Below are 13,500 nucleotides of genomic sequence, written 5' to 3'. Positions count from 1 at the left end.
GGGCTGAGGTGAGCATGCTACCATGAAATGTGTCTGACTCCTTTATTTCAATCTCTCTTTTATCTCTCATGCTCTCTATGACATTATAATATAGATATATATATATATCTCAACCGTACAATCGTGCCTATCAAACCCATGATTAGTTGTGGGGGGCTGGCCCTTTCCCCCCACAGGGAACCCTACACAGAGGGTCACTATGCATCGGCATCAGTGCAATGGCAGTGGGTTATTCACTGAGTGCAACCCCGTTTTAGTGTCATCTCTACTGACAGTCATGTGAGAAAAAAGGTCTCACTTTTTTCATTACATCTACAGTCTAATGCCCCAGCTTTATAGTCTGCCACATACATAATTAACACTTGGTACCTGTGAAGTACTTGCAATATTAAATCAATATTAACTATTATTAGTAGTACAATAGGCCATATTTGTGAGTCACCCCGCTCTGCAGACAGTGACAGAGGACAGACACCCATATATTTACCATTGTCTGATACACATTAAGGAGCCATGATGACACAGTGGTTACGGGTTGGGCTGCAATCGACAAGGTCTGCAGTTCAAAACCACCAGCGTGCTTTGTGGGAGAAGGATGGGGCTTTCCACTCTCATAACATCTACAGTCTAAGAAACTCACAGAGGCAGTTCTGCCCTCTCCGTAGGCCCAATGAGTCAGTTATTGACTCAATGGCAGTGCGTTGAGTTTGGTACATACTGAGCATTCAACCAGTGTTTGATAAATGTTGAGAAACAATGTTATGGTCCCATACTATATCGCATATTCATTATATTTTAAAGAACATTTTACAATGAAAATATAATGCTCTTCCTGATTTTTTGAATTGGTCTAAATTTGAATGGGGAAACAATTGGAGGCGGTTAAATCTTGCTGGACAATTTAGTTTTCTCACCTCTGTGAAAGAGAGTGATGACGTTTCTTTGGTCAACACTGTAACTCACCATAAGGGAAACTAAAAAGAAATAGCATTTTTCCAAAAGGAGAAAGAGGAATCCAAGACTTTTCCTGACTTTGGAATACATTCAGGCAGATCTGAATTCATAACCTCGCATTCACCTAGCCCCATGCTTCACAAAATGGAACTTGTTGGCTTCCTTAATAAACTACATAATAACCCTCTACCTGGGATAAGGAAGGAACACCAGGGACTGAAAAGCGAGGCGCTGTGGTGTCCCCTATGGGGGTCTAGATGGTCTCATAGTGGGAACTGCGCGTTTGCTCACGCCCGGCTCCCGGGGCCCGGGTTGCAGGTTAGTTGGAAAGTTGCTGCGTGCTGAGGGACAGCGTTAGAGGCGGAGAAAAGCTCCGGACGCGAACGAAGGAGTGTAGGGGCGCCACTAGGAAGAAAGGGGAAGAAGAGAAGCAGCGAGCGGATAGATTCATCGGGAAGCCCGGGACTTCGCAGTCCTCTTCGCAACCTCAGACGTTCTTATCTAGGGCTCTCCGCGCTCACACTCAGGTCTCCCCACTCTCACAGCAACGCCAGGCGAGCCCACGCGGACTGCGAGAGGAACTCACCGGACCGCTGGGCCTCCCGGCGTCCCCTCCCACAAGCCCCAGTATTCGGCCTCGACGGCGGAGCAGCGCTGACGTGGGGGAAAGGACCGCGGCCGCCCTCCCAGTTTCCGTAAGGGGGACGGTTTGTGACCCGGATGTTGACATGCCACCTGCCCCGGAAACGGTGGCGGGACGTCCAAGTGGGCGGGGGTGGTGTCGCGGGACTCTCCGGAAGGAGACGTGGCGGCGGTTGGGTCCCCGGCACCTTCTGCTTTTGTTGTCCGCCCGCCGCCTCCTCCCCCCCTCCTCCCCTCTGTCGGCAGCGGAGGCTTTGCGGCGGCTGGAGAACGCGGTGGAGGAGGATGGAGGAAGGAGGCGGCGGTGCGCGGAGTCTGGTGCCTGGCGGTCCAGTGTTTCTAGTCCTCTGCGGCCTCTTGGAGGCGTCCGGCGGCGGCCGAGCGCTCCCCCAGCTCAGCGATGACATCCCTTTCCGAGTCAACTGGCCCGGCACCGAGTTCTCGCTGGTCAGTACCCTCCCGACCCCCGCTGCCTCCCTCCTCTCCTGTAGCTAAGGGCCCGAGTCTGGCTCCCGGTATTGTTTTGCTTCTCCAAGAACCTCCCCGACATGGCCTTGCCTCCGTCCTCGCCGAGCCAGAACTTCATTTACTCTGCTTTATGAATAATCATTTGGCAGGTATGTGCATTCTGTGGAGCAGGGACTGTGGCAGGCACTTGAGGCTCCAGTGGTTTGTCGCTTGTTCTCTTTATGTCTGTCGCAGCAGATAGACCTTGCTTGCCAACGCTCCCACTCTGTGGAAGACGCTTTCTTAGAACCGAGTCAGACGGCACACTGGCCCCGGGAGAGTGCGGGCAGCTCCTCTCCTCCCTGCCCTGGCCACACAGTGGTTCTGCCGCGGAGTCCCAGTGCCTTTCCCGAAGTCTTCTTTCTCTCTTTTTTACCTACGCGGAAAGGCTATTTGGCCTGAGATGTTGACAACTGCATCATCTACAGCTTTGATGTTTTATGATCGGTGTTTTAGACCCCAGACAGTGATATTATCAGACATTCTGCCGTGGAGAGCATTCATGTCCCCGTGGAGATGAATGAACATTTGCGGTTCTGTCTTTGAGGTGCATACCACTGAAAAGTCTTCCCTTCCACGTGTGTAGCAACTGCTGACATTAATTATTTAATTGTGACACCTGATAATAGTTAATTAGCTTCTTTCAATTTGAAGTTATGGGGAAATGTTTTCAAAAATTATAAAAATCGCTGAAGAGGACCTTATAAAAATTATGAAAGTCTTATTGCAATTACCTAGAGTCATTCAACCTAGGACAGTCTTTTTTGTTGTTAAATGATGCATTCTTTGAAGCTATGATGTCAAAACAAAAGATTTAACAGAATGGCTTTTCTTCAATACCACAGTACCTCTCGATGTGCAAATATTCGTTTTTGCTGTGTCGCACACCTGATTTGTTTCTCATGCTTTCTGTTTTCAGTTCTCCCATTCTTGTAGTTGAGTAGTTCTCAAATTTGTTTTGAACACATAGAGGTGAATATGTCTCTTGAAGCCAGAGTTATCTTTGCAGTATGCTGTGAAATACTGATCTATTAAGATACTTATATGAAACTTTGTGGTAAATCAGATAAAACTTTAGCAGGTTTGGGGTGAGAATACTTTAGATCTCTGCTCTTTTTTGAAGAACACACTTGGACTGACATTGGCATCTGTGTAAACAATTAGAGACATTGGAATGCTTTGCTTTATCCAACCTCGTGGAGGTATAGAGACTGCTACGGGGAGACGATTGGCTTCAGAATGGGCCCAAGAGGAAAGAGGATGGAGGCATGGCTGAATTCAGCCTCACAAAAATTGGCCTTAAGCCGATTTTGTGTTTATATATGTGTGTAAGCCATTTGAGGTTGGAATGTGTGTGAGGCAGACATCTATCATAGAAGGAAAACTCAAATAAATGAAATGCAGTAATAGAAACACCAGGGAGACCTGGGAAAACAAGATGGTCCTATCAAGTTCCAGCTCAGACTGGCTTTAATTTATTGGAAATCCACACCCAAAAAAAGAGTAAACACGTGTGTGCATAATAGTATGTTTCAGGAAAAAATGCCATTCTTCTAATTCAGTTTTCCAGACTTTTTGAAGTGCCCCCCCATATGTAATATTCTAAATATTTTTTAAATATGTGTAATTTCAAATAAATACTTTTTAGCTTTCAGTTTTTCTGTGGTTTAAAGTATTACATATTACACAAAGTTGTATGGTGGGGATTTGACGAGTAACTCAAAAACTCATTGCTGTCTAGTCCATACCAACTCATAGTGACCCTGTATGAAGGCAGAATCACCCCTGTGAGTTTACAAAACTGTAACTTCTTACCGAAGTTAAAGACAGCTGGTGGTCTTACACTGAGGACCCTGTGGATCACAGCCCAATGGGTAACCAGTAGGTACCAGAGTTTCTTCAATTTTACAAGTAGGGGAGGAAAATCAGAATCAGCCCAAGACTAGTTCTGTGAGGCAGGGGTCTGGATGCTTCCACTCTTCTCCATTACCAATTCTGAAGCCATCCATCTCTCCACAACACTCTTTTTTTCTCTGCCACGTGGTCATTCATTGCACTGGCCACACAGAACTCTACAGAAAATATAATTATGGGGCTTATTAAGGATGTTAAATGTTCCTAAGTCAAGATAGCCTCTTCTCAGAGTTGTCCAGACAGGACTATGTGGCCCCTGACCTGGCTTCTGGCTTCCCTCAGGCAATGTTACAAACGTCTTTTAGTGCTACCAATAAATGCCCAAAGGGCACTCCACTCCACTGTGTGCCTTAGCCCAAAGTTGCTGAACTCTAGCTCCATGTGTCAGCAAACCTAACTCCACTATTACGTGCCTGGTGGCTCCAGGCACTCACTCAGATTTACTTGTTTCCTGGGCCGGAAAGCCCACCACCACTCTGCCTCTCAGTTTTGCTGCTGCGACTCTTCTGCTTTTCCAGTGTGACTGCTTTCTGTCCTGGCATTGGAGGAGCAGACTGGTGCCCAGGCAATCACATGCTGAACAGTGAGATCCCTTCTGTTGTTGAGATGGCTTGCTTTATACCAGCAGTTCTCAACCGGTCATGACCCCTTTGGGGCCAAACAACCCTTTCACAGAGGTCACCCAATTCATAACAGTAGCAAAATTACAGTTATGAAGTAACAACGAAAATAATTTTATGGTTGGGGGTGGTCACCACAACATGAGGAACTGTATGAAAGGGTCGTGGCATTAGGAAGGTTGAGAGCCACTGCTTTATACCCAACAGTATGGCAAAATTGGCCAGTCCCATGGTAGTGTGGCAAATTTTCACTGTCTCAAGTGGCTCTGTTAATGAGCACTCACAACTGAACCAAATTACCCTATCAGCATCTTCCCCCCACATTCTGTTTCCCAGACCCATTAGGAAAAAGTTGTTTGGTGGGAATTATAAAGACTATGGCAAGAAAAGCCATTATCAAGTGATTCACTGTTCCACACATATATATGTATATAATAAAATGTTACATGTGAGAGAACTTTAAAAAGTTCACGAAGTTCCATTATCATATAAGTCCATTTTCCATGAACTTTGTGAAGCTCCCTTGTATATACTTATATATGTAATATATTATGGACTCCCTTTTAGATACATGTTATTGAACTTTCACTGAAAGTGCACACAGCAAAACGAGTGTGTGTGGTTTTTATGATTACAAATAGTGTGCTGATCTGCCACCCTGAAAAACTTCTATTCTGTAAACCAGTGATTGAAGTTGACATTTTTTAGAAGTTACAACCAGATTGTTGTTTACTTTTCCTTCCGCACCAGTGTATGCTGGCTGAAGAGAGATCTGAGTTTTAGTGTCTGCCATACCAACCTTTCACACGGCTATCAATTTAATTTATTTTGAAAATCCCTATTTAAATCTTTGGCAGTGCAATATAAACTAAAATTTGAGGAAGAAGCTTTTGTTGTTGTTTTTGTTGGTTTGTTTTAGTTTGAATTCTTTTTAGAAGAATCTGTAGAGACTTTTCTATATATTACCAAAATGATTTGTAGCCCTGAAGTAAAAATAAGCCACCAAAGTCCTTGCCAGTGGACCTGACTTATAAACTAATCCTATAATCATACGGCACCCCTTACTGTTTTATTCCGTTGGAACAACTTCCTCCTCACCTGGTGCTGCCATTTTCCTGACTGGACCCGTTTGGTTGCATGGGTATGTGTAACTAAGCAGCTGTGCAAGCGAGGATAAGGCTCTTGGACTCATTGCATCTAAAAATGGTAGGGACTGGACCAAGATGAAAGAGATGGATTAGGATGCCATCTAAAAATGGAAGATATCTGTTTTTTAGCTTTAAATTCTTCTGTGCTTTAAGTTATTTTCCTATTCAGATTAATCAAAACAACATATACTCTCTTTTAAAAAAACATAAACACTTTAAAAAATATATTGCTTGCACATTCAATTAGAAAAAGTACTAATTTCTGTCTACTTTTGTGGTTGAGCATTCACACACACACCAAATCTCCCAGACCTTGGAAGAACGATGAGCAGCTCCGTGTGCAGTGTACAGTATACATACACCTGTCTATTGAGCAACATGGGCTTGAACTGCAAGGGCCACTTACACGTGCAGTTTTTCAGTGACGCGATGGGACCCTTCTAGGATACTGGCACTGAAGCTGAAGCCAACGGTGGAAGAAGGATTACTACTAGAAAGGAACCTTTTTAGAGAAAAGAAACAGCAGGAAAGTGGGGCAGAAATTACTATGGATTTCCATAAAATTACACTGAGGGTGCCATCTCCCCTTCCATCACCTCAAGCTCTTCTACCTCTGCCACACCTGAGACAGTAAGACCACCCTCTCTTCCTCCTCATCCTCCTTAGCCTACTTCATGTGAAGATGATTCATCTTGTAAACAGATCACTTAAACTATGGTATTGATAAATACAGTACAGTAAATATATTTTCCTACTAACATTTTCTCTAGCTTACAGTATTAAAAAATACAGTATATTGTGCATGTCACATACAAAATACATGTTAATGTACTGCTTCCATTATCAGTAAGTCATGTTGCTGGGAATCAGAGTTACACATGGTTTTCAACTGTCTGGGGGCCACCCCAGGTCACACGTGGTTCGGCTCAGCTGTAGGTGGACAAGTTGTGTCACTGAGTGTATTCCGCCTCCCCTCTCTCTCCCTTTCTCAGAACCCACGACAGACATCAGGGATTTCTCCCTTGCAAAGGTATATTAAAGTTCTCTAACATTAAAGTATCCCACCTTTAATTTAGATTAGTCTCATTAGGTTAAAATGTGATTTTGTATCACATCACTTAGAGACATTACCTCTTACTCTACCCAGAAATGGGTGTACTATCACATTTGTTCTGAGAATGAATAAGCTAAGGAATGTGAAACACTTGTAACACTACCAGAATGTAGCTAATACACAGCACTTTTTTATGTATATACAACCCTTTTTATTTTTTAATTTTTTCTGTTTTATTATTAAGAAATCATTTCATTGGGGGCTCTTATAGCTCTGATAACAATCCATACATCGATTGTATCAAGTATATATTTAAGCACTTATTTTCTATTTGAGCCTTTGCTAGCAGCATTTTTCCCCTCCCTCTCTCCTCCCATCCTCATATGACCCCTTGATAAATGATAAATTATTATTTTAATATCTTGCACCAGCCGCTGTCTCCCTTCTCCCAAGGCTGTTGCTCTACCCCCTGGGGAGGTGTTATGCATTGATTGTTTTAGTCTGTCTGTTGTTTCCCCTCATTCCCTCCTCCACCCACCTTCCCCCTACACTCCTGGTATCACTGCGCCCATTCCTGTTCCTGGAATCCATGTGTCGTGAGCTCTTATCTCTTCTCTGTACCTGAATACATGTTCTGGTCTAGCCCACAGTGAAAGGCAGGACTGGAATCATGATAGTGAGGGTTGAAGAAGCTTCAAGGAACCAGAGGAATATTGTGTGTTTCATTGGTGCTATTCTGCGCCCTGGTTGATTCATCCCTTCCTTGTGACCCTTCTGTGAGAGCATGTCCCATTGTCTACAGATGGGTTTTAGTTCTCTGCTCCAACCCTCCTAATTCTCAATAATATGGTTTTGTTTGTTTGTCTGTCTTGGGTCTTCTGATGCCTGTTACCAAATCTTGTTGACACCTCATGATCCCACAGGCTGGTGTGCTGCTTGTATGTGGGCTCGTTGGTTCTCTGCTAGATGACTGTTGAAGAAAGCTGATGGTGCCCTGCTATCAAAAGATATAGTGTCTGGGGTCTTAAAAGATTGAAGTTAAGTTAAACAGCACTTTTTAAAAAAATAATTTGTGTGTGTGTGAATTAGGTGAAGGTTTTCAGGGTAGATCAGTTTTCCACTTAACAATTCATGTATGTTTTGTTTCGTGACTTTGCTTGCAGCACCCAGTGTGACATCGGTTATCCCATTTCATCCTTGCGTTTCCTCTTTCCGTTACATAACTTTAATGTTTCACCATATAATGGACTTTATAATTGCTTGGACACTTTTCTCCTCCCCGATTAATGATAGGTTATTTCTATTTTTCCATCAAATACATAATTCTGAAAACGGAGAAATACAGTTATTAGCCATTCAAGAGATGCAACTCAACACAACATTTGAGATGTTTCCTCACTCCAACATTGATATCAGAGTTCAAACTAAAACAGAAAACAACAAATGCTGGTGAGTGTGTGGAGCTCCAGGAACCCTCCTCACTGCCGGTGGCACATGCTGCACACAGTACTGTTAGTTTCTTGTGCTTGACTGCCCAGAAAATACAAGGGTTACTCAATAAAAATGGGACAATGGCGCTGCTGGGTGGAACTTTTATAGTACGCATTCCACCCCACCCCACCCCACTCACTCTGAGTTAGTGCACCCAGTGGCGTCACCTGGGAAGGTTCTCTCTGGTCACAGTGAATTTTTTCCTAAAAGCAGTTTCACTCAAATTGCATTTTTTGTGATGGCTACCTTAAGAGAAATGCGTGTAGTTGTGAAATGTTTGCTGCTCAGGAAAAATGTTGTGATGTTGAACACAGCTTACAAGGACAGCGCTATGGGAAAAACTCAAGTGTGTAAGTGGTTTTCTCCTTTCAAAAAAAAGATTAAATGTCGATTGATAACAAACCTCATTCTGGATTTCCGTCAACTTCCTGAATGGACGAAAATGGCAATTTGTGCATTTGAAGATTATTCCACCAGGTCAGACTGTTAATCAAGTTTTCTATTTAGAGGTTCTGAAAAGATGCCCTGGCAGTGTGCAACCAAAAAGGCCTGATTTGTGGCAGATGGGGGACTGGTTTTGCCACCACAACAATGCACTTGCTCAAGCAGCCATCTCAATGCGCCAGTTGTTGAGGGAGGAAGCATACCTCTCCTGCCCCACGCACCTGACTCACCTGACCTTGCTCCGTGTAACTTCTTTTTATTTCTGCAAATGCAGAGGGATATGATAGGACAGCGATTTGATGAAGAAGAAAGAGGTGAAGAAAAAAAATGAGGGAAGTGCTGTCAGCCTTCCAAACAGATGAGTTTGAAAAATGTCTCCAAGAATGGAATCTCAGATTTGACAAATGCATTAAGTGTAATGGAGAGTACTTTGAAGGTGAATGGTTGTTTTGTGAAAAATTTCAAATAGATAGCTTGGTGGGGGGGCAGGGATTCCAGGGCTTTGGGGGGGGGATACCACCTTGTACATTGCCCTAATTTGCATTTACATTTAAGGTTGCTTTGGTGCCAAGGATTGCTGGTTTGATTGTTTACAGTAAAGAGTTGTTATTATTGAGTTGAAGAAAGAGCAGCGGAACTTGGTAAAGAATTGGTCTTCCCTTGCCACTGCAGGCCAGGTGGGAGAGGGGCACTGCCGCCCAAAGCGTGGCTGTGAACAGTCATGCCATGTGAAGCTTTTGTTGGTGTTTTAACCTCAGCCTGGTCATGTGCTGCCACCTGATTCTTTAGACTCCAAACTCTGTATCATTGCCTTTTGTCATGAAAAAGATGTAAAATCTATTTCTTGCCTTTAAAAATCCATTTGAAAACTCTTTTGTTGAAAGGGGAAATTAGTTTGAAGAACCTTTGTTTTAACTCGAGCTCTTCAGTTATTCCATGGAGTATAATGTAACCAAAGTAATATCTACTTTTTTAATATTTCTAGCCCTCAACTGGAGTTTTATATAAAGAAGATAACTATGTCATCATGACAACTGCACATAAAGAAAAATATAAATGTATACTTCCCCTTGTGACGGGTGGAGATGAGGTAAATTTTTAAGAATTGTTGATGATAATTCCTATCACTAAAGATACCTGTTTAAAACATTTCATCCACATACTTTTAAAATAAAAATGAAATGACAGGTTTAATGAAAATACTAGTGGAGGGAGGATGGGGTGGAAAGGGAGAACCAATTACAGGGATCTACGTATAACTTCTTACCTGCGGGGTGGACAACAGAAAAGTGGGTGAAGGGAGACGTCGGACAGTGTAAAATATGACAAAATAATAATAATTTATAAATTATCAAGGGTTCATGAGGGAGGAGGAAGCGGGGTGGGAGGGAGAAAAATGAGCTGATGCCAAGGGCTTAAGTGGAGAGCAAATGTTTTGAGAATGATGAGGGTAATGAATGTACAAATGTGCTTTCCACAATTGATGTATGTATGGATTGTGATAAGAGTTGTATGAGCCCCCAATTAAAACATTTTTAAAAAAATAAAGAATTTAAATATATCAAAAAAATACTGATCACTTTTATTAATCCTGAATTCTTGGTTTGGTTTTGAGGTTCAACTTGGAAGAATTACCAATTATTTATTAATGCTTGATTGAAAATGTAACTACAAACTAGCTTTATTCTGTAGGGATGAGGCCTTAAAACAAAGGTGGTTTTTGTTTTGTTTTTTTAAGATCATTTTATTGGGGGCTATTACAACTCTTGTTACAATCCATACATCAATTGAGTCAGACATATTGGTGCATATATTGCCATCGTTCTCTTCTAGCCATTTACTTTCTCTTGAGCCTTTGGGATCAGCTCCTCTTTTTTTCCCTTCCCCCCACCCACCTTCCTGGCCCTTTGATAGATTATAGATTGTTATTATTTTTATATCACATTGACTGCTGTCTCCCTTCCCCCTCTGGTTTCTCTTGTTCTTCCCCCTCGAGGGTGTGTGTGTGGTTATGTGTCATTCGCTGCGCTTGATATCCCCTTCCTACCCACCTCTACCCCTGCCCTCCCCCTACCCTTTTGGTATCACTATTCCCATTCCTGTTCCTGGGTTCCAAGTATCGTGAACTTTATCTCTTTATTGATGTACATGTTCAGGTCCAGTCCAGAGTGGGAAGCAGCACTGGGGTTATGACGGTGGGGGGTGAGGAAGCCTCAAGGAACCAGAGGTATATTGCGAGATCCATCAGTGCTCTACTGCAACTTGATGGACTCATCCTTGCGACCCCCTCTATGGGGGGATGACCCATTGTCTACAGATGAGCTTTGGGTCTACGCTCCGACCCCCCTCATTCTCACCAATGTGTTTTTGTTTGTTTGTTGTTTGTTATGAATATTCTAAAACAAGATGTTTAAGGGAATGACTTTTATCTTATTTCTTTTCTTTTTAAAATATTTTTAATTAAAAGATTTTATTGATGAATGACTTTTTATAAGGAATTTCTAATATGTAAATATAGGTACCTTATGTTTTCTCATTTGTGCCCTTTTCTTTCTCTTAAAACGCCCTCACTGCCTCTCTTCCCTCCTCAAGGCAGTGACTTCTTTCAAGATGAGAAAGGGGAGAGGCAGCCTGGTAAAATGGAAAGGACTCCAGCCTAGGAGCCAGGAGACTGAGGTATAGGCTGTAGTTAGGTGTGGAACCTTGAACATACTCCAAACTTAGTTCCTTTCCTCAGTAAATTTATTTGGACAATTACATATTTTTGTGTCATAGGAATATTGAATTCAGTGCTTTCTTGAGTTTTGTTCAGATTTGAAAACTAGGAAGGACACATATCTGTCTCATTTGTTTTAAAGCTCATTAAGATAGAAAAACACATTAGCAATACACTGACATAGGCATACAACCATACATGTATGAGACACTGAAACCAAAAATGGAAAAATACATAGGAAATTCAGAAGGACCTTAAAATGTACCAGTATGTTCTAGAATCTTCAGATTCTAGCATTCAAAAATTCTGAAATAGGTTTATACGAATTGTTCAAGAAATTGATGCTTTAACATTTTTCAGAGAAGAAAGAATGTACTGAGAGATTATTCTGTGTTCCATAGTTTATACTTTTTTTGAAGGAAGTGCTGTATCATAGGATCTTGTTAAAGGTTTTTATTTTTTTTCCTCCTTCATTTCCCAGCATTTGTAATTTGGCCATCAAGTGAGGTGAAGTTCTAGAAAAATTGTATTAAACTGGTGTTCTTTCTGCAGGAAGAAGACAAGGACTATAAAGGCCCTAGTCCAAGAGAGCTGTTGGAACCACTTTTTAAGCAAAGCAGTTGTTCCTACAGAGTATGTGTTGTGTGTGTATTTGTGTGACAGTTAGAAAACACATTTTCAAAAAAGAAAACAAATTTCTCGCACCAAGCAGGCCCTTAAAAAATAATTCTACATTTATTTGTTATATTGTATCAATTTTAAGTTGGTTGTAAATATGTTAATGCTTAATAGCATTTTGTTCTTTTTTTATCATTTTATTAGGGGCTCATACAACTCTTATCACAATCCATACATACATCGATTGTGTCGAGCACATTTGTACATATGTTGCCATCATCATTCTCAAAACACCTGCTTTCTACTTGAGCCCTTGGTATCAGCTCCTCATTTTTTCTCCTCCCTCCCCACTCTCCCTACCTCCTGGACGCTTGATAATTTATAAATTATTATTTTATCATATCTTACACCATTCAACGTCTCACTCACCCACTTCTCTGCGGTCTGTCCCCCAAGGAGGAGGTTATATGTAGACCTTGCAGTCTGTTCCCCCCGCATTTTGTTCTTTTGTTTCATGTGCCATTTACTCCAAATATTATTAAACAAAGAAAGTATCACAGATATCCATTGGTAGCTATCAGATAATATTTATTAAACTTACTTTAAATGTTCCTTCACATGAAAAGAAGCTTTCTTACAGAATTTTAATAAAAAATACAATGTGGGGTTTGTTTTGTTTTGGGCTATCCTGAAAATTATTCTGAAACCTTACTCTAGACTTATGACATTCATAGACTTGACTTCTCACAGAGAATTAGCAAAAACAATGATTAGATTTTTTCATATTTTTATATGGTATAAGGACCATTGAATGAAAGTTTACTGTAAATGTGAGAAGAAATCTACTCAGCTACAGTACTTAGAATATAAAATAAATAATTCAATTGTGTATGTAACCTTGGGATTTCTGAACATTTAATTATACTCCTCTACCTTAGATTGAATCATATTGGACTTATGAAGTATGCCATGGGAAACATATTCGGCAATACCACGAGGAAAAGGAAACTGGTCAGGTGTGTTTTACTTCAGAATTTAAAGTATGAAATACTATAAAATGAGAAGTTTAATAATGAGATGGATAGTTTTAAAGTTCTTTAAATATGTATTTGCAAAATATTTACTATATTTTTATTTTATTTTTAAATACAGAAAGTAAATATTCATGAGTACTACCTTGGAAATATGTTGGCTAAGAACCTCCTATCTGAAAAAGGTTTGTTTCTACACAGTGATTTGATAGTAATACAGGAATCTGATTTAAAATACATGTTCAAATTGGAATTTAAAAGATTTCCTTGAGGCCTGTCTGGATAGGACAGGCTGGATGAACAATCTGGAGGAGAAAACAACGGGACTGACAGTTCCGGGGTGACATGGGAGAGGGGGAGG

General features: G+C 41.4%; 2 protein-coding genes across 6 annotated transcripts in view; one reads left to right on the top strand and one right to left on the bottom strand.

Moving 5' to 3' along the window:
• Nucleotides 1–13,500, bottom strand: part of LOC101652105 (ankyrin repeat and SOCS box protein 3) — a 141,220-nt gene that overhangs the window by 82,338 nt on the left and 45,382 nt on the right. For 4 of the 5 annotated variants that reach the window (XM_045294203.1, XM_045294200.1, XM_045294202.1 and 1 more), the window contains exon 1: nt 1,541–1,625. The exons of the other annotated variant lie outside the window; for it this stretch is intronic. The gene's annotated coding sequence lies outside the window, so the exon portion shown is untranslated. Of the gene's footprint in view, nt 1–1,540; nt 1,626–13,500 lie in introns of those variants that run through there. 5 annotated transcript variants of the gene reach the window in all.
• Nucleotides 1,742–13,500, top strand: part of ERLEC1 (endoplasmic reticulum lectin 1) — a 16,867-nt gene continuing 5,108 nt past the window's right edge. The window contains exons 1-6 of the mRNA XM_045294205.1: nt 1,742–2,043; nt 9,760–9,864; nt 11,367–11,450; nt 12,043–12,123; nt 13,047–13,124; nt 13,261–13,324. Of these exons, the coding sequence (XP_045150140.1) occupies nt 1,882–2,043; nt 9,760–9,864; nt 11,367–11,450; nt 12,043–12,123; nt 13,047–13,124; nt 13,261–13,324 (574 nt within the window). The 5' untranslated portion in view covers nt 1,742–1,881. The remainder of the gene's footprint in view (nt 2,044–9,759; nt 9,865–11,366; nt 11,451–12,042; nt 12,124–13,046; nt 13,125–13,260; nt 13,325–13,500) is intronic.

The sequence above is a fragment of the Echinops telfairi genome, unplaced genomic scaffold, assembly GCF_000313985.2.
Source record: "Echinops telfairi isolate 266 unplaced genomic scaffold, ASM31398v2 ScPeMD7_2573;HRSCAF=3158, whole genome shotgun sequence".
Classification (NCBI taxonomy): domain Eukaryota; kingdom Metazoa; phylum Chordata; class Mammalia; order Afrosoricida; family Tenrecidae; genus Echinops; species Echinops telfairi.
The sequence above is the reverse complement of the archived record's forward strand: the minus strand, read 5'-3'. Positions and strand labels throughout refer to the sequence as shown.